Here is an 18,672-nt window from a genome sequence, read left to right on the forward strand (position 1 = left end):
ACTCAATTAATAGAGGATTGATATGGTCCATAAGGCAAATTCTGTCAAAAATCAAAGCAAATCTCAACCCTTGGATCCTGAGATTGAATGATTGTGATCATGTTACCCGAACTACATTGTTACAGTAAAAGTGTTACATTATTAACTAGGCTACATTATTAGACTGCACAATCTACATTATTAGACTAAAGTGCGTTACATTATTAGCCGAGCTACATTATTAGACTACGCAATCTACATTATTAGATGACACGTGTCATTAATCTAACGGTTATATCACAAGATCCAATGGCTGAGATTTGCTTTGATTTTTGACAGAATTTCACTTATGGACCTGATCACATCCTAGGAGTATATAATGAATAATAATACAAGTAAATCATATAGACCAGCAAATCGTATGGGATTTTGACCAACCTAGCAGAAACAACAATCTCTGCCGTACACGTGTCGCTTAAACCATCCAGGTCTAGTTAGATTAAAACAGATTTCCAAATAAATCTCTCTCAGAATTATACAGAATCAACCAAATACATCGAGGTAACAACACTAACACCGTCTTCTTCGATTCTTCAAACTGTCGCCATGTTCTTTGTTTATGCAATTTCATTCCGATTTCATTCAATGTTTTCTGCACTTTCTTTTGTTTTTCTCGGAGATCGCCTTTTTTATTAGAACTGCGGTTAGTTTAATGTAGCCAAACTGTTTGTAGATTTGTCACTTTGATGCCTCTTTCTCTGTTTGTGTTTTTTATACTGTATATTTTAATTTCATGCCGTTTTGGAGGAGTTGTGTTTTTTGTCAATACTGTTTGTGTGCACGCTGTGAATTTATGGACGAGTATCAATTTAATTCTATACTTTCTTTTGCCAATGCTGTCTCTGTTAAAAATGTAGTAGTGTCTTTTACTGCAATAGGAAAAAAGTGTTTGTTTGTGTAGAGGAAGTTGAGAAGGGATTTTGTGATAACATTGTTTTAGTGCAGGCAGTGAATTGTAATGACATTTTTTGTTGGTGGCGTTGCTATTCCAAAGTATATCATGACCCTCACAGCTGTGACTGGATGTGCTGGGTGTTTATGCTATTGCTACTCACATGAAATGAATTCAAAGTATGGTGTGAAACTTCCGGATAGGTTGACGAGGCTTATGACTGGAACTGGGACGTTGGTGGCTGGATTCACAGTTTGTGACATTTATGGCATAAATATGTGCCTTGAGAGGGTGAGAGACATGGATAAGAAGGAGTTTGCAAAGATGAAAGCCGGGAAGTTTCCAAAGTGGTTTATAGCATCTATCGCTGGACCAATGATTTTGGGGGCTGGTGCAGGCACAATGGCGACGGCAACGGGCTATGAAATGTACTCATTTCATAAGGACTTTATGAAGAATAGAGCCATGGAGGGCTACTCTGCCAATCCCTATGTTTTGACACCGGTATTGAGTTTAAACTCTTCCCACTTTTCTTCTTTTCTCATTCTACACATTTAATCCATCTTGCTGTTTATATTACAAAACTCTATCTTTTTCCTAACTTAAATCTTTGTTTTTGTTTGTTAAGCAAGCTTTTGGTGATCATGAAACATCTCCAAATTTAAATTGGAAATATAGAATATCTCAACCATTCACTTTCACAATAAGAAAAAAGAAACCTTTTTGGTTAGCTCACTTGAACAGATCAATGTCATAGATAGATTGTTGTAGTACTATTTTAAAGCTAAATTGTTGTTTAGATTGAGATAAATTTGCTGATTATGAAATAGGGTTATTTCAATCTTTGTAATTTTTGCTGATTGTAATATTTTGTCTAGTAACCAAGCTCTGTTCAAGCAGATTAAAAAGCTCCTTCAGTGTGTGTTGTATTTAAATATTGGTTGACAATTGCTACTGAATTTTGGGGCTTGCTGGAAAATATGGTTTTTTTTTTGTTCTATTTATACTGTTTGCCGTTTGGATAGAGTAGATGAACTTGCAATTTTATCACCACCATCGTCGGTTTCCAGCAGCTCTAGACTAGAGTTTCTTCTATTCGAGTAAGCAAGTCCCTTACACCTCTAATTTGTATAATATCTTCTTTAAATCAGGTTAGGGTTCATAAAAAGCTTTTCCCCCCAAATTAAAATCTAAGCATATTATGTAAAAGACTAAGTTTCTTAAGGTTATTTCAATTCCTTGAAATAGGTGGAGTGATGAATTAGAATGAAAAGTTTATTTTGGAAGTGTAGGAAAAACCTAGGATTCTTCTTTTAGTAGGGAAATTTGTCATGCTTTCTGTTTAGTTCTAAAAGGTTTATCTTTTTAACATAATTTACACCTTAACAAAGAGGAATGTGTATTAACGGTATGGTGAAGTTTGAGACAGCTTATAGTCGTAAACTTAAGGTAGAATTTCAGAATTTTTACACAATTCTTATATTAAATCTGTTCCCTGTGATTAGATATGCACTTTTTGAAATATTTATCATAAACTGATGCCTAAGTGGGTGAAAAATAGTGAATTTCTATGATATGATATCTTTGCTGGCTATGTATGTTACAGTTAAAGGTGACTTACAGCGGACTTGTTTTATGATTAAGTTATTTTCTTAGTGTTGATCTTGATAAAAATATATACATTGAAAGGTAATCATGGCCCCGAGAGATAGCTCAGACAAAAGAGATTGGGAACGAGTAAAGTGAACCAGCAAGATATTTTGGATTTTGAGGTAGTATATTCTATATTAAGTCTTATTACCTGAATTAAGTCTGCATGATTGCATATATAACATTGTGTGTTAATCGGTGATACAATATCTGATTTGCATATGCTGCTTGACGTGAATTATGTGAATTCTGGATATGTGATGGTATTGATAGAGTTGGAATTGAATCTGGAATTGATTATGATAAATTGATATGATATGGTATGGTGAGAAATTTATGATGTGTTATGATAGATATTATCGGAAATAAGATTGATATGAAAATAAGTTTACTCAAGATTGTGTTTATGCCCCATGCTTGAGTGTCTTATGTGGGTACAATTGGCATGTCATAGGACAGCAGCGCTGCTTTTTCTGTGATCTCTTGTCTTCTGGATATCCGAAGCGAGGATCGTTTATCTGATCTGTCTGATTATCTGTCTGCACCCTATATGGGTGGTCTGTGCGCGTCTGAATCTGATTATGTTTCTTATTTGGTCCACGTACCCTAGTATGGGTTGATATTTGAATGAGATTGTGATGTATTTTTTTCGGTTTAATCCAATGATTGGTATGGTTAGCTGAAATCTTTATTTTGTATTATGTCTTATGGAAATGTGAGAAGTGCTCGAAGAAGTATGCTGTTCAATCAGACTGGAAAGCTCACTCCAATCTTGCGATGAATACTTGTCCTTTGCTCGTTCTTCTCTTCTTCCTAGGTGAAAAAGTAGTATTTTTGGGGTTGAAGGCGTGTAGAATGTGGTTGGAGGCGTCTCATGCACATTAGGTTAAATAGGGCTCGAAATTTCCTTGTTTGGAGCTGTCGGCCGAACCTGGCGGGTCGCCAGGTTCGTTGAACTATGAAGCTGGCGAGTCGCCAGCTGCTCTCGGCGATTCTGGAGGAAGGACCTGGCGGGTCGCCAGGTTCGTACTGGTGCGAAGCTGGCGAGTCGCCAGCCTCGTGCTTCAATTTCGTCCTTTTTCCACCTTTCGCCATTTAAGCTCATTTTCGACCCTTTTTCTATACATTCTTCACAAAATGGTCAAAATACCAATAACATAGAAAAGTAGCTATAAACCATGTCTCAAGCTACACAATATACGATCAAATCCAAGTAAAACTGCCCTCTAAAAACATGTAAAATCCAAGTGAATCAATATCATGTCAAAATAGTCTAAACCGCATTGTACGGGATTTAGCATTTAGCCCCTCTCTATGGACAATCCCAGCCGTACACGTGTCGCTTAAACCATTCAGATCATGTGAGATTAAACACATCCTACTATCTCTGTGACCAAGTCAAATCCATCTCAGCCGCACACGTGTCACATATATAATGCAGGTCAAATGGGATTTATTATTATATTCATAAAGCAGCTCTCCCCCAAATTTTGCAGAAACAACAATTCTCAGGAAACTAGTTCGTCAAGGTAAAATCGTCTTCTTTGATTATATCTGATTTGATTTGATTCCGATTCAATTCTAAATTTTCTTCACTCTCTTCTGTATTCTTCGGAGATCGAATCCTTTAATCAGATCTGCGTTTCAGTTCCTCATTATTTTGCCTCAACATGTAGCCAACTGTTTGTAGAATTGTCACAATAGTCTCTCTCTTTGATTGTGTTTTTTTTTTAATCATGAAAATTCAATACCGTTATTTGGAGATCTTCAATTTGCATTATGTTTATGCAGATCGTAATGAAAAACTGTTTTCGTGATTTTGTCTCAACATGTAGCCAAACTGTTTGTAGAATTGTTACAATGGTCTCTATGTTTGTGTCTTTTTTAATAGAATGAAAATTCTATTCCGTCATTAGGTCATCTCCAACCATTTACGTCTAACTCAAACCTATTTTTGAGTATATGTCACACCAAAAAGTAGTTTTACTCCAACCATTTACACATCTTTAAGTTTACACCATTTTTGAGTATTTCTCTAACAAAATTTTGGAGTAAACACCATATTTGGTGTTATTCTATTGAAAAACCCAAAAATGGGTTTGAGTTTGGTGTATGGTTGGAGAAATTATCTACACCAAAAATGAGTTTTGGTGTACAGTTGGAGATGGTCTTAGGAGATCTTGAATTTGCATCATGTTTTTGCAGGCTACGAGAATCATAATGAAATCGGAGACCAAAGATGATCGGATCGGGAGACATAGCTTTTCTTACATTCCAACCGAGGTCAGGATAGGCATGGCTTTGACTGGATCGCTGGCTTGCTCATCTTATGGTTTGTGTAATCAATTATCTCGTAATATGAAATCAAAATACAATAGGAAACTTCCAATGGCAGTGCCCATGTTTTTTACTGCAACTGTGATTGTCATGGCTGGACAAACGGCCCAGCTTCAACACCAACATAATAGAGTCATTGCGGTGATAAAAGCCATGGTTGAGGAAAATCCAAGTCTCCGAGAGATAGACATAGAGATAAGGTGATTTCATCTGTTTTTTTTCCGAATTGTTTTTTTTTTTCCTTTTTAGTTGCTAGGGTTTGATTGTGTGAAAGATTGTTTTGCAATCGGTTCTCGTTTGAAGAAACTAGTTTTTCTTTTTAATTCTCGAGTGGTTTGATTATCTTTGCAAGTCGATTGAGTTAGTAATCGCCTTTCTTGCTATTTACAATCACGAAATGTGTGTTTAATTTTGGTTGTAGTTTGTTAAGCAAGGTTTTGTGATGGATGAAATAGCTCCATATTTAAATTGGAAATATAGAATATGTAGACAATCCACTACGTGACAAAGTAGGATGAAGAGAGAATAAGATAGGATGAAGAGAAAGAGATAGTAAATTAATGAAGAAGAAATGCGTCGAATTTTACTTAAAAAAAAAAGAAGAAAGAAATGACTCTATTACAACGTAATATCTCAACTTTAAATATACTAAAACTTGAAGAAGCTTTATTGATACCTTTCTACAAGGAGTTTGGCTACATTGATATGCTTGTTTAATTCATGTATGTACTCTCTTCGTCTCATAGAAATTAGCCTTGGTAAATTAAGAGAGAAAGAGAAAAGTATTGAAATTGTGAAGTGGATGTTGGGTTCCATATATAATAAAATAGTACTCCCTCCGTCCCACTTTAAAAGTCTCAGTTGAGTTTGGCACGGGTTTTAAGAATATATAAAGGAAAATTGGTAAAAAAAGATAGTGAAATGTGAGTCCTACTTTTTATATTAGTTTCATTGCAGCACCTAAAGTGGAAAAATGTGAATGGAAAAATGTTAGTGGAATGTGGGGCCTAATACCATTTATGGAATATTCTAATCGGGACTCCTAAAGTGGGACACCCAAAAATGGTAACCGGGACTGCTAAAGTGAGACGAAGAGAGTAAAAGAGAAGGAGAAAAAAAATATCATAAATGGATATGAATTGTTTATATGAAACGAACAAAAAGGAAATATCGTATATTTATGTGGAACCGAGGGAGTATTATAATTTGAATCGGAAACTCAACCGTTCCCTTTCTACATATTCTGTTAATGCAATCTGTCACGTTTCTAGTTAAAGTAACATTTATTGGCATTATACATTTAAAATTAGTTTATTTGAATACTCTAAAAATTATCGTTCACTTCACTAATTTTACAAATTTCTAATATTTGGTTTATTATGTCACCCATTCATTTGACGTTAATTTATAAAATTAATAATAATTTACAAAAATAATGCACACGAATATACTGTATTTCTTATATAAAAAAATATGTATATACTTTCTTTGTCTCGTTATTAGTTATTTAAAGGAGTACTATTATTTTTTGGCTGTCCATTATAAGAGATAAACTTATTTTTTAGCAAATAAAATTTGTAATATTTTTACTCTTATTTTTCTACTTTATATATTCTCCTAATTATAAATTATAAATCAAATATAAAATAGTAATTCCGTTCTCAAAGGAAAATTGTTGATGTTATTATCATAAATTCATAATTCACACACTATGGCCCAATCAATTTGGGCTGTATTCATATACTATAAACACAGTTTGGCCCAATCTATTTGGGCCCTGCCAAAATTTTATCAGGCTATACCCCATATATTTTTAGACAAATTTAACTTATAGTTTTGATTTATAACAAGAAAACTTATTTAGGATTTAGTAACAGACAATAGTTGAAAATAGTTGATCGAATTAATATAATTTTGAAAAGAGTTAATCTATCCACTATTAGTAAATTATGGTTTTCCTTTATTTATAAAATTGATATACTATAAATATATAAATTTTAATGTGTTTCAAATTTAAAACCAATTTTGTTTTATTTACTAAATTTAAAATACTAATAAAATCAGCTCTCTTACTCATGCCGACACATGATAAGGGGTTCGGCCAATTCCACTGCCGATCCATGAGGGTCTGAATGCTTTATTAAATTCGATTTTTGCAGCCACATAAATTAATTTAACAAAATTTAGATTTAATTTGTTATTCAAAATAAAAAGAATAATAATATTGTGACGACGTAGCAGTGACAATGAAAAGTAGCACCAAATCAATGATTTGTATGAAGCAAAAAGGACTATGATGAATTGTGCAGCACTAAAGAGGTATTTACCATTTTCAAAAAACACAGTACACTTTTTTCACCATAAAGGAAATGGGATACTTGCTTGAGACATAATCCTCCCCAAATATGAACATGATTAGCAATAAAAAGTAACCAATCATTTTTATCCTGACGTCTTTATTCATACATCTAGTAAAATATACTTCCACTGTCCCGTTAGAAATGAAACGTCTTCCTTTTTAGTTTGTCCCATTAAAAATAAAACGTTTCTAAAAATAGAAACAATACTCTCTCTACTTTATCTTCTCTCTTATTTTACTCTCTATTCATTAACTCACAAAACAATAGTACCTAAAATTTTGTGCCGAAAAACAAATATTGCATATTTAATGAGACGGAGGAAGTATGTCACAAGGGCACCCACTTTTCATTATTGGGAGAAATATATTTTGTGTCAAACAATTAGTGTAGTATTATATTTTGTTATGTATATAAACTACGTTTTCGGACATAGGAATCTTGTTATAAATTTAATCTAAAGATAAAATTAAAATTGTTCACAAGCTTGCTCATTCCACAACTAGAGTTTATTTTGCTTGACAATTGGATTTGATTTAAATATAGTACAATTATTTTACTCCCTTTCATTTAAAATTTGGGGAAGAACATCAAATTACACTTACCTAAAAATTAAAAGATTCTTACACTCTCCATCCGCCGTTAAGAGTCTCATTTGAGTTTGGCACGGATTTTAAGAAATATAAAGAAAAGTGGGTGAAAAAAGATAGTGGAACGTGAGGACCATTTTTATATATTAGTTTTATAATAGAATAGAGTGAAATGAGTTAGTGGAAAGTGAGGTGTACCTACTATTTATAATAAAAGCGAATCAGGACTCCAAATAATGAACGGACTAAAATGGTAAACCGGAACTCGTAATAGCGGACGGAGGGAGTATTAAAATGCGTCGACATTCATTGGGTACCAATGATGTTCCCTCGTGCAACAAAATTTAGTGCCAACCAATCCATAATTAGTGTATTTAATTAGAAAATAATTAAATGTAAAATGCATCTTAAATTGTTAACAATATATAGTATCATGCTTATACTAGATTTTTGTTTAGTGTTTTTTCTACGTATAGTAAATGGAGATATTATAATTTATAAGTATTAATAATAGACGATGAAAATATGTGACATTACGCCATTTTTCAATTACTTCTAGAATACTGTGGAAAATCAAACATATCATGCTTAAATATATTAGAATAATTAAATACAAGTGTATAAATATATATCATTAAATTTATTGTGAATGGCTATGAAAAATGGATGTATATGCTAGTATGCTACTGAATATTATAGTGACAATACATTGGGCCTAAGGTATGTCACTTTCACTCTAGCTAAGCTTGCTCCCACCTACTACATTTTGCATGTGAACCATTTTATTCTTTTTTTCTTTTTCTTTTACTATGAAACCTACAAGTATTAATTTCATAATTAATTTAGCATTGCCCCATTATTAATTGAAGTTATATATTAAGATGTTTCTCCTCTAATTAAATATAAATGGGCACATTCTTAAAAGATCATAAAATTTATTCAAATTCGAACTGTTTTCCAACTTTAAAAATTAATTAGAATAACATCATATTATGAAATTTAATTTATTCTCAATAGTATATTAAAACAAAAAACACAGTCGGCGGCGTATGATGTTTTTCGACCAAATTATGAATACGTAAGACTATTAAATATGCATGATTACTATTTAATAATATCATGACAATGAAATAATTTATTTGGGTTTGACAATTTTTTAATTTTCTAGTTAGGCCAAAAATAAATAAATTTGTCGCCTCGACCAACTTCACGACAACTAACGGTCTGATGTTTATTTCCATTTTCTAATTCACGTAGTATTTCTTTACTCTAGTACTTGACTAGCTTCACATGTATAAATATAAAACCTGCAAACAAAAAATTGTATTTTTTTACTACATTTTTAAACTCATAAACTTTGAATAATTCCTCACTTGATAAATATGCTAGTCAAACTCGACGACTGGAAAACTATTTCTTTTTATCTTTTACTATATTCAATTCGATTTGCTTGATGTAATCGACATAAAAATCAAGATTTTTTTTTTTTTTTTAATTTGAAAAAACAAATTAAAGATAATTGAGGAAGGGCAAGAAAGGGCAAAATCTTGGGATTGACTCCCAATTGTACCCAAAATCCGAGTCAAATTACATTTCCTCTCTCATCTCTCTCTGCAATCTCTTAATAAAATGTTTTCAACTTTCACATTTCAAGAATCTTTTACTCTCACCAAAGAATCCTATGCTTTTGTACTGCAAATATACTACTTCCATGATCTCTCTCACACACACACAATGACCATCTTTAGATTTGATATATACAGCTAATGTTTCACATGTTGACCTATTTTACAAGACAAGGTACAAGTGGATATGCATGTAGTACCATTTAATTAATCACATTGTATTTGACATAATCAAATGTATGATTGACATTCACCATTCAATCTACTACTGTATTTACTTATATATTTATAGTAGTACATTTTTTTATTTGGTATCACTAATATTCTTGCAATTACAATAATTTTATTTTTACTTAACTCTATACGTATAAAAATAGGTATGACACCATCCCAAAAATGGGTTGATTCTCTTTGACAGACATACTATATCATTGAAGTTTTTCCAATTTCATAAAATCAATTTAGGGAGGAGTGCAAGAAAAGATGGACTCATCCATGTATATATGGTCCAAAGCATTCAATTTTAATCATATGCACATATATTCTACCTATAAATGCTTACACAAATCAGCATTCAATATTATTCCACACACAATAAATTTGAACTGCCAAATCCCCCTTCTCTAATTCACTTCAATTAATGCTTTTGCAATAGTATATATATTGATCAAAAGTGGTTGTGAGTCTTGAGACATAATATCACTTAGAATTTACCTTTTTTTTATTTGGAGAGTAATAAACTAAAGAAACCATACATACATTGAACAAGATTTTCAAGACTCTAATTTTATCTCACCCCCTACACCAACAAAACTCTAACCTTGCCAAGATCTTTGAGCTTGGCTTTGATGCTCCCCACAAGAAGTAGTAGTGATGCAATTACTCAAGCCTGCAAAGCTCAGAATGTCGCTCTGAGACAAGGGCCTCAGCCCTAGAAAATCCCTCGTCATCCCGTCGTCGTGGTTTCCGCCATTAGAGGCTCCGAACCGATTGAGGGTCGCATCAAAATCCAAACTTTCGTCGACCCTCTTCGACGATGAGGACGACGAGGTGTTGTTGTGCAAGATCCCAGCAAAGGACAGATCTTCGTCTCCAAAGGCCGAGTCTTGATGGTCGAATCCGGAGGCGCTGATCATCATCATCTCTTGGAGCATTGAATGGGAATTTGGAGGAGGAGGAGGAGAAAAAGGAGCAGCTTTATTGTTGGCTAATGGAGCCAAGCCATCGATGAACTGGTGGTGGTCACGTGAGGCCAGCTTTAGGCCAAAACCAGCTGTTGTTGGGGTTGTTTCCCCAGCAGTGTGGTGGGGCCCGCTGCTTTTGGAGCCCATCTCTGTTGCTTTCTGCAGCAATGCAGTGGCTGAGATGTGTGGAGCTGGGAGGTGGAAGGAGGTGGGCCCCATGGGGGTGTTAGGGTTAGGGTTTGGGTTGTGGTGATTTTGGGGGTTTTCTTGAAAGCCTTGGAAGAGGGAGGGTTGGTTTTGGGGTGGTAGCCAAGGTGGCCTTAAGGTGAAGGTTTGGTGCTCTTTCTTGATTGGGAATGGGAGTTGGGATTGGATCTGTTGGAGATTAATGTGGTGGGAGAGTGAATTTGATGGGATGGATTTGGCACTTTCTTCTGCTAGAGCATCACAGAAGGCTCTGTGTGTGATGAAGCTGTCTCTCCTGGTGGAAGAAAGGGTTGCATGTGAGTTTTAATCAAGGGAAAGGGAAAACACACTTCACACAGTAAAAAAAATGGGACTAGCTAGTTTTGTTTTTTAATGGATGTGTGTCATGTGATTGTATGACTGTTTTCTGACTCTATTGACAGAGATTTGGGGATTGGGATTTATATAATAATGTGTGGTGTGATTAAATAAAGAAATGTGTCTGTGTATGTCTGTTTTCTGACTCTGTTGACAGTGATTTGGGGATTAGGATGTTGTATAATGTGTGATTAAATGAATAAACAATCAAGCACGTCCTCATCAAATTGACTTGCTCAAGTTTGAAATTTGAAAAAAAAAACATCTATGGATTGATTAATTAGACCACCAAAAACAAGCAAATCAAATCACAGAAAATTCAAGAAAAAAAGATTCCATCCCCACATTTTAGATCAGATTGGTTCCAAAATTAATCCAAATACTCATTATCTTCATTTCTTTAGATAATAATATCATCCCTCAAATTCATCCCCACAAAACACTTCAGAAGTGATTTTAGACTACAAAACACTTTAAAAATGAACAATCAAGAACCTAAAGATCAAATATTAATTAACTCCATTTTTCACTAAGATTGATTAGCCAATCTTGAACTTGATTAATTAACTTGATAAATCAAATTACAGAAAATTCAAGAAAAAAACAAAAGATTTCATCCACACATTTTAGACCTCAAAACACTTCAAGAATGCACAATCAACAACAAATTTACCAAAATCAAACTAAATAACTTCATTTTTCACTAAGATTGATTAGCCAATCTTGAACTTGATTAATTTATTTGATTAAAAATCACAGAAAATTCATGGAAAAAGATTCCATCCCCACATTTTAGACCACAAAACACTCCAAGAATGCACAATCTAGAAACTAAAGATCAAATTGGAACCAAAATCCAAATATTAATCAACATCATTTTCAAACTAATTAACTCCATTTTCACCAAGATTAACTAAAAAAATCTTGAAATTTATTAGCACTAATCATATCTTGAAAACTAAAGATCAAATTGGAACCAAAATCCACATATTAATCAACTTCATTTTCAAACTAATTAACTCCATTTTCACCAAGATTAACTAAAACAATCTTGAAATTTATTAGCACTAATCATATCTTGAAAACTAAAGATCAAATTGGAACCAAAATCCACATATTAATCAACTTCATTTTCAAACTAATTAACTCCATTTTTCACCAAGATTAACTAAAACAATCTAAAATTTATTAGCACTAATCATACCTTGAAAAAAGGGTGCCACAGTCACATCTGTATTCCCTAGTGCCACATGTTTTGGAGTGAGCTTTCCAGTCTGATTGAACAGCATACTTCTTCGAGCACTTCTCACATTTCCATTTCTTCTCACCATGTTTTCTAAAAAAGTGTTTCTTGATTCCCGTGAGATCTCCCAAAGCCCTCGATGGATCGTGGTGCACGCAGCTCGTCTCGGGGCAGACATACACCTTTTTCCTCATCACATCTTTGCTGCTTCTCTGCTTCAGCTTCCATGGCAGATTGTGCCCTCTTCTATGCAGCTGCAGATTCTGGTCCCTCTGAAACCCTTTGCTGCAGATTTCACACACGAATCTGTTCGTCGCCATGAGAGTTCTCGGAGAGAGAGATATCACTTCTGAACCAGGGTCTGTGAGAGAAGAAAAAATGAAAAAATGAAATCAAGATTTGATTTTTATGATGAATTTGTTGCTGTTTTTGGAGATTTGATGAAATGGGTTGTGAAAAGATTTGATTTTTATGCTGAATTTGTTGTTTTTGGAGATTTGATGAAATGGGTAGTGGAAAGATTGGATTTTTACCTGGATGGCCTGGCTGGCTTCTCTTTTTCTTTGGCGGCGGAGGTGGGGTGGTTTGTGCTGGGAAATACGGCGGAGGGTACATTTCGCCGCCGGTGGAGGAGGCGCTGGCGTCGGTGGAGGCGGTGGTGAGGTTGGAGATGTTCTCTTCTTGGGTGGCTGAGGTTTTCATCATGGTTTGATTTTTTTTTTTTTTTTTTGGTGATGAGAGAGAAAAAAATTTAATCTTGCATCATGGGAAGTGGGATGAGGACATAGATCTCTTACTAAGTTGTTGTTGTTGGGAATAAGACAGGAGTTTTTGAGATCTGAGGACAAAAAAATACACTGACCTAGTTGAGAAAGGCTAAATTTAAGTAGGTGAAAAAAATTTGGACAAAGTGAGTGTTTTTAAGCCTCCTTTTTGGGGTTCTTGGTTGAAAGATTGAAACTTTCTCTCTCACAAAGCTTCAAAACTGCTTCTTGCCTTGATTATGGCTTCTTCTTCATCTTTGGCTTCACCCCACCAGACAACTTTTTGGTTGAAGGTTTGGCAATGGGGTTTTTCTTGTTTTTTGATTTCTTGCTAAAATCAAGAAAATCCAATTATAGGCATGCATGTAAGAACAAAACAAGAGAGAGAGAGATGGTCTTCTTCTTCTACAAAAAAAACTCTCTTTTTGTGTGTGTTTTTATGAGAGAGAAAACACAGAGATGGTGTGGATGAGAAAGAAAGGATCACCTCAAAAAAATACACATCTCCTACGGCTAACTCTGACGTGCACTTTCTGTCTAATTTTGTTCTCTTCTCCAAAGCCAAAACCCATCAAAATCTAATCTTTTTTACACCACACTGATTCTTGCTTTTACATTATTCAAATTTTCAAAAACAAGGAAATGAAAATGATAAATTCACTTTTTTCTATTTTCACTCATATTGTAAAAAAGTGACTCAAAAGAGAGCCCACCATGATTATAAAAAGAGTTCAATATGTAGGCAAAGATGGAGACTTTCATCTTGTATAATTGTAAAAAATCCTTTTCTTGAAAGTAGATCCCTTTTATGCTTTACATAGTTTTATACAATTCTACATGATTGAGTCATTGATTAATCTATTTGGATATAGAACTCATGCCTTAAAAAGAGTTATAATTATTCCCACTAGGCACTACTTCTTGACAAAGTATACACGTTTCTTCATGCTATATATAACTCACATTTCTCCCATTATTAATTACTTATCCTAAAAATAGATTTTCTTTATACAAGAGAATTTAAATATGAGACACAATTTTCATAATTTATATGTTGAAAATACTGAGCTATTCATAATAGGACTAAGAGAGTATTATTATTACTTTGTACGATGTGAATCGAGCTCAAGAAAAAAATCGAAATGTCACGAGACTATAGAGATATTTCGATATTTAAAATTTGGTTTCTAGAATTTAATAGGTAAGTCAAAATCAAATTATTAGTATGAATTTGGTCCTACTTGTACAGCTACTACAAAAGCAATTGACATATGTCACACAACAATACATATCTATCTAAATTGCTTTTTTTTTCTATAAAAAGTTAATAAAATAAAATAGGCAGTTACATTGAGTATACATTGTACATGACATAACAATTATAATACATTAAAATTGGCACCTTTCTAGTTGTTCATGTACAAATTTAATAATCTTGGATTAATAATATACTCCACATAGTAAAGATAAATTTGTTTTGTCAGTATCCTGTTTTATTCTTGTTTTTAAAATTGGATATTGCTAAACCCAAGTATCAACATGTTCTTCAATTTCCAGCTCATCTGCCATAATAAAAATATGATGATTTATAATTTAATATTTATATACTTTCTCTAACTAGCAATAGTGATATACTTTATCTATAGTAGCATTACCAATAATTTGATTTTATGAGTTGCTATTTATTGTATGTGATGAAATAATTAGCTTTCTACTATAGAGACACAAATCAACCAATAATTCGGAACACTCAAAATACCAAAATTCTTTTCCTTCAATAATTCCCATTTTTTTATTGATAGATCTGTAGCTATTTTCAGTGGGGGAATCAGGAAAATAATTGAGGGGTGCTCCACTTTTTTTACTCGAGGGACTATTATAAAAGAATTCACAGAATTTGTTGATTTCGAGGGATGGATAAATAATAATTTAATAAAAATATCTGATTAAAGTTTATCAAAATTATAGAAATTTATAAAAGTCAATGAAGTAAGGAGGAGGTGGGGGCAAAAACTGCAAAGGGCCATAGGCACAATAATTGATTGAGATATATGTGGACCTAAAATAAGTGAGAAAATAAATAAAGCTCAGTGTCAATAATAACAAATTTCCGTTATACTTAAGATTTATTTGTATGAGTTGTAATTAATTTTTGGAAGAGACAATACAAAAGACAAAAATAACAGGACACTAGAAAATGAAATTCACATGTATAAAAAAAGTATAGTGTATATGCTAGATCTGTTTCTTGCATAATGCAAATCATGCTTTATGGATATTTTATTTTTAAAATTATGTCACATCAATTCTTTAAATGTTGGACTAATTTAATTTGCATTTAAAGTTTGGTGTAACTAATGAATCAAGAAGTGAAAAGGGGCGGTGGCAAAAGGTCAAATTATTCCTTCTAACTAAACAAAGGAATATTGAATCTTCAAAAACTAATTATTTCCTAACAAGAATCTGCAACTGACTAAAATGATGAAGAAATTGGTAAATTTTCCTTTTTTTCAGCAAAAATGGCTGTGTGTGACAGAGGGATTCATGAAACAAAATGGCTTCATATTGAATGATGAAACTTGAGAGAGGCAATAGAGTTACTCGAACACGAAGATCATCGTAGCTCAGTTGGATTTCGAACCATTCTGTCTCCTTCGACTTCACAAGATCTTCGTTTATTTTGTCGTGCTCCATCAGATGAAGCATACCTTCAGATACGCGGAAAAAAAAAAAAGAAGTTACGAGCACGGTTGGGACAAGAACCGGGATCATATCAATGGAAAGATTCGAACTATGAAAACTTTTCTGCAGCGAGATTAGTAAGCATACCGGTTAACTGAGTTCTTTTTTGGTCGGATTTCCCCAACTTCGTCCAGCGCCTGAGATGTTTTAGAAGTATTTATCAGATGAATAGTAGGCTTGTATGAATTTGTATCAGTAGTAAGAGAGGGATTGCATATTGTAGTGAATAAATGACTTACTCTTGGAAGTCCGAAATGAGTTGAAGAAGATCGATCTGGTCTTTGGTCATCCTTGTGTGGAAAAGATGAATGATTCGAGGACTTCACTATCGCCCTGTGGCTGCACTGGAATTACATCCAATGTATGTAGCGGAACACCTAAACTTACCAAAAGTAGAAAATGCATCGCACATTCTTACCTTGAGATCACACATACTGCAAATGGTTCTTCTTGTATCATGTTAAATTGCAAGGTCGAAACTGCAGCACCGGGTGTAACGCCACTTTAATCGACCAAATAATAACGATTTTTCTTCATTACCTGAAATCACATCGATGCAACTAAGACGTCTGGTTGGGATGCACTCGGATAGCTACAGATGGTGTACACAGCACACATGAATTGGAAAGATATAGCAAAGAGCATAATTGGAAAGAGATTCTCAACAAATTTGGTTAGGCATTCTATCATTACGGCTATTCTACTGCAGTTATTTTTTCCATGATGAACCAATTGAGAGCTACTGGAAAACTTCAAGCAGGGAAATGTTCAATAATAAGGTGATGGATGGAACGATGGGACAGTCAAACGATATTGGCCTTCATCGTTTCAGACGCATCCTTGGATGGAACGATGGGACAGTCAAACAGTTAGGAACATAAGTAGACAGTACAGAATTGGCAAAGCGAAATGACCTCAAAATAGTTACCGGAACATTAGCATTTCACCTACAACAGCCAAAGATGTGCTGACATAAGAAACGAGAAAGCATTGTTTTCTAAGGATCAGAACAGGGACAATCTATTACATACTTGCGATCATCAGTAAGAAAGTTGGGTTGAGATAGCGAACAAGGAGGCTGTGTTGAGTCTCCTATTCTTGCTAGCCGCCATCGTAGCCTTTGAGCAAACCTAACAAGTTGCAAATTTGAAAAATCTTCAAACACAGGCATCAAATCAGCTGGAAAAATTATGTAGGTCAATGCCTGCAATCTAAATCTTTTCGCTTACTGGACATTTCTTGATAGTATTAGCGAGGCAGCTCACACGTTAAATCCCTTCACTAGTCCCAGTTTCGATAAAATGATTTCAGATTGTTCACTCCATCCAAATAAGGCTAACCCTGCACTCCAGAGGAAACATCAATTTAGACCAAGCATTAGGCAGCACACTCGCACACGTTTCATTATCGATCACTCAACTGAACAGCTAGCACAATTTTATCCATACAAGTGAAAATGCTTAGTTCATTGATACAAATTGCATCATGGCAGTCGGCTCTTAACCGCGATGCAGAGAGTCCTCTGAGTATGGCTCGTAAGTGATACAAATGTTTGCAACAATTAATGGAAACTTTAACACCATAACTCAAACACCTTACTTCCTCAAGTCCAAGAATATTCATACACATTTTCTTCAAAGAGAGAAAAGGAAAAACCAGCAGCAGCAGCAACACAAACACTCTTAATAAATCAAGCCAACTGAGCTAATTACATATCATGAATGGCCAATTAACATTTTTACAACTGATGAAATGGAGAAGCTCTAAAGCATGAGCAATGATTTACCTCTTTCATTGTTTTCTCATAACATACAAACTCACTTCCACTAATCATAAACAAAGCTCAAAACACTCACAACAAATCAAGATCAACTCTCATTGCATCAAACAATACTATAACACAGTAATCAAACTGAATTGCTTTGATAAATTCAAAACCGACACTCACAAAACCAACCAAAAGTGACAATTCTTACGACAATTAATTTCAGGCAACAATTAAATCACCAAATTAAATTCTGAAACAAAATCCTCTTAGAAATTAGCAACGGAATTGAAATTACTGACTGGAGCGAAGCGGCTCAAGCGAGAAGAGCTGTTTACTGAATTGGTTAATTGTCCCTTCCTAGAGAGTGAAAACGGGTTTACAGATCCGGTTAACCGGAGCCATGGAGCATGAGAGGGCGTACAACTCCAAAGCAGAGATGTACAACTATTTCTGTTTGTTGTGTTACAGAGGAAAGAGGCGACTTGAGTGAATTATTTTCAGAATAGTCCCCAAAGTTCTGTTAATTACATATTTATGCACTCTAGTCTCTAGTAATTAGTTACTCCTAACTCCTAAGTAATTATCTGCGCAAGTATTGGTCAACTATTTCAATTAATTTGATATTATTACACTTTTTTCTTTAATTAAATGACCCTTTTAGGAAATACTCCCTCCGTCCTCGATTAAAAGTCACACTTTTCTATTTCAGTCTGTCCCTAATTAAGAGTCACACTTCATTTTTACCATAAATAGTAAGTAGGTCTCGCATTTTACTAACTCAATTTACTCACATTTTATTATGAAACCAATATAAAAAAGGGATATTGACATCTAATATCACGAAACTTTCAAAAAATTTGATTTTTTCCCACAAACTTTAAAATTGGCAAATAATATCACGAACTTTACTCCGGGTT

General features: G+C 33.9%; 2 protein-coding genes and 1 long non-coding RNA gene across 12 annotated transcripts; 1 reads left to right on the forward strand and 2 right to left on the reverse strand.

The window, feature by feature from the left end:
* The first annotated feature begins 507 nt into the window (after window positions 1-507).
* Window positions 508-5,301, forward strand: LOC125208376 (uncharacterized). Of its 2 annotated transcripts, XM_089060740.1 has the most exons (5): window positions 508-540; window positions 985-1,435; window positions 2,621-4,110; window positions 4,787-4,864; window positions 4,960-5,301. In XM_089060740.1, exons 2-3 carry the CDS (start codon window positions 998-1,000, stop codon window positions 2,675-2,677), a joined length of 495 nt encoding a protein of 164 aa, XP_088916866.1. In that variant the 5' UTR covers window positions 508-540; window positions 985-997; the 3' UTR covers window positions 2,678-4,110; window positions 4,787-4,864; window positions 4,960-5,301. The 2 variants fall into 2 exon arrangements, with proteins under 2 accessions (XP_088916866.1, XP_088916865.1); XM_089060739.1 differs by having other exon boundaries at window positions 4,787-5,301.
* Window positions 5,302-10,189: 4,888 nt separating this feature from the next.
* On the reverse strand, window positions 10,190-13,737 carry LOC125207657 (protein indeterminate-domain 11-like). Its single transcript, XM_089061941.1, has 3 exons — window positions 13,015-13,737; window positions 12,443-12,842; window positions 10,190-11,155 (listed from the first exon to the last, which is right to left on the reverse strand). The coding sequence occupies exons 1-3, from the start codon at window positions 13,184-13,186 to the stop codon at window positions 10,306-10,308; spliced, it is 1,422 nt and encodes a 473-aa protein (XP_088918067.1). The 5' UTR covers window positions 13,187-13,737; the 3' UTR covers window positions 10,190-10,305.
* A 1,878-nt stretch (window positions 13,738-15,615) lies between these two features.
* On the reverse strand, window positions 15,616-18,259 carry LOC125203709 (uncharacterized). Of its 9 annotated transcripts, none has more exons than XR_016132515.1 (8): window positions 18,055-18,259; window positions 17,217-17,328; window positions 17,019-17,142; window positions 16,902-16,934; window positions 16,406-16,527; window positions 16,227-16,326; window positions 16,075-16,124; window positions 15,616-15,953 (listed from the first exon to the last, which is right to left on the reverse strand). It is a non-coding gene; the product is annotated as an uncharacterized LOC125203709 (long non-coding RNA). The 9 variants fall into 9 exon arrangements; XR_016132516.1 differs by having other exon boundaries at window positions 17,019-17,117; window positions 18,051-18,259; XR_016132510.1 differs by having other exon boundaries at window positions 16,916-16,934; window positions 17,019-17,117; window positions 18,055-18,257.
* Window positions 18,260-18,672: the final 413 nt, after the last annotated feature.

The sequence above is a fragment of the Salvia hispanica genome, chromosome 6, assembly GCF_029641045.1.
Source record: "Salvia hispanica isolate PSC_SH4W2 chromosome 6, Shi_PSC_v1, whole genome shotgun sequence".
NCBI classification, from domain to species: Eukaryota; Viridiplantae; Streptophyta; class Magnoliopsida; order Lamiales; family Lamiaceae; genus Salvia; species Salvia hispanica.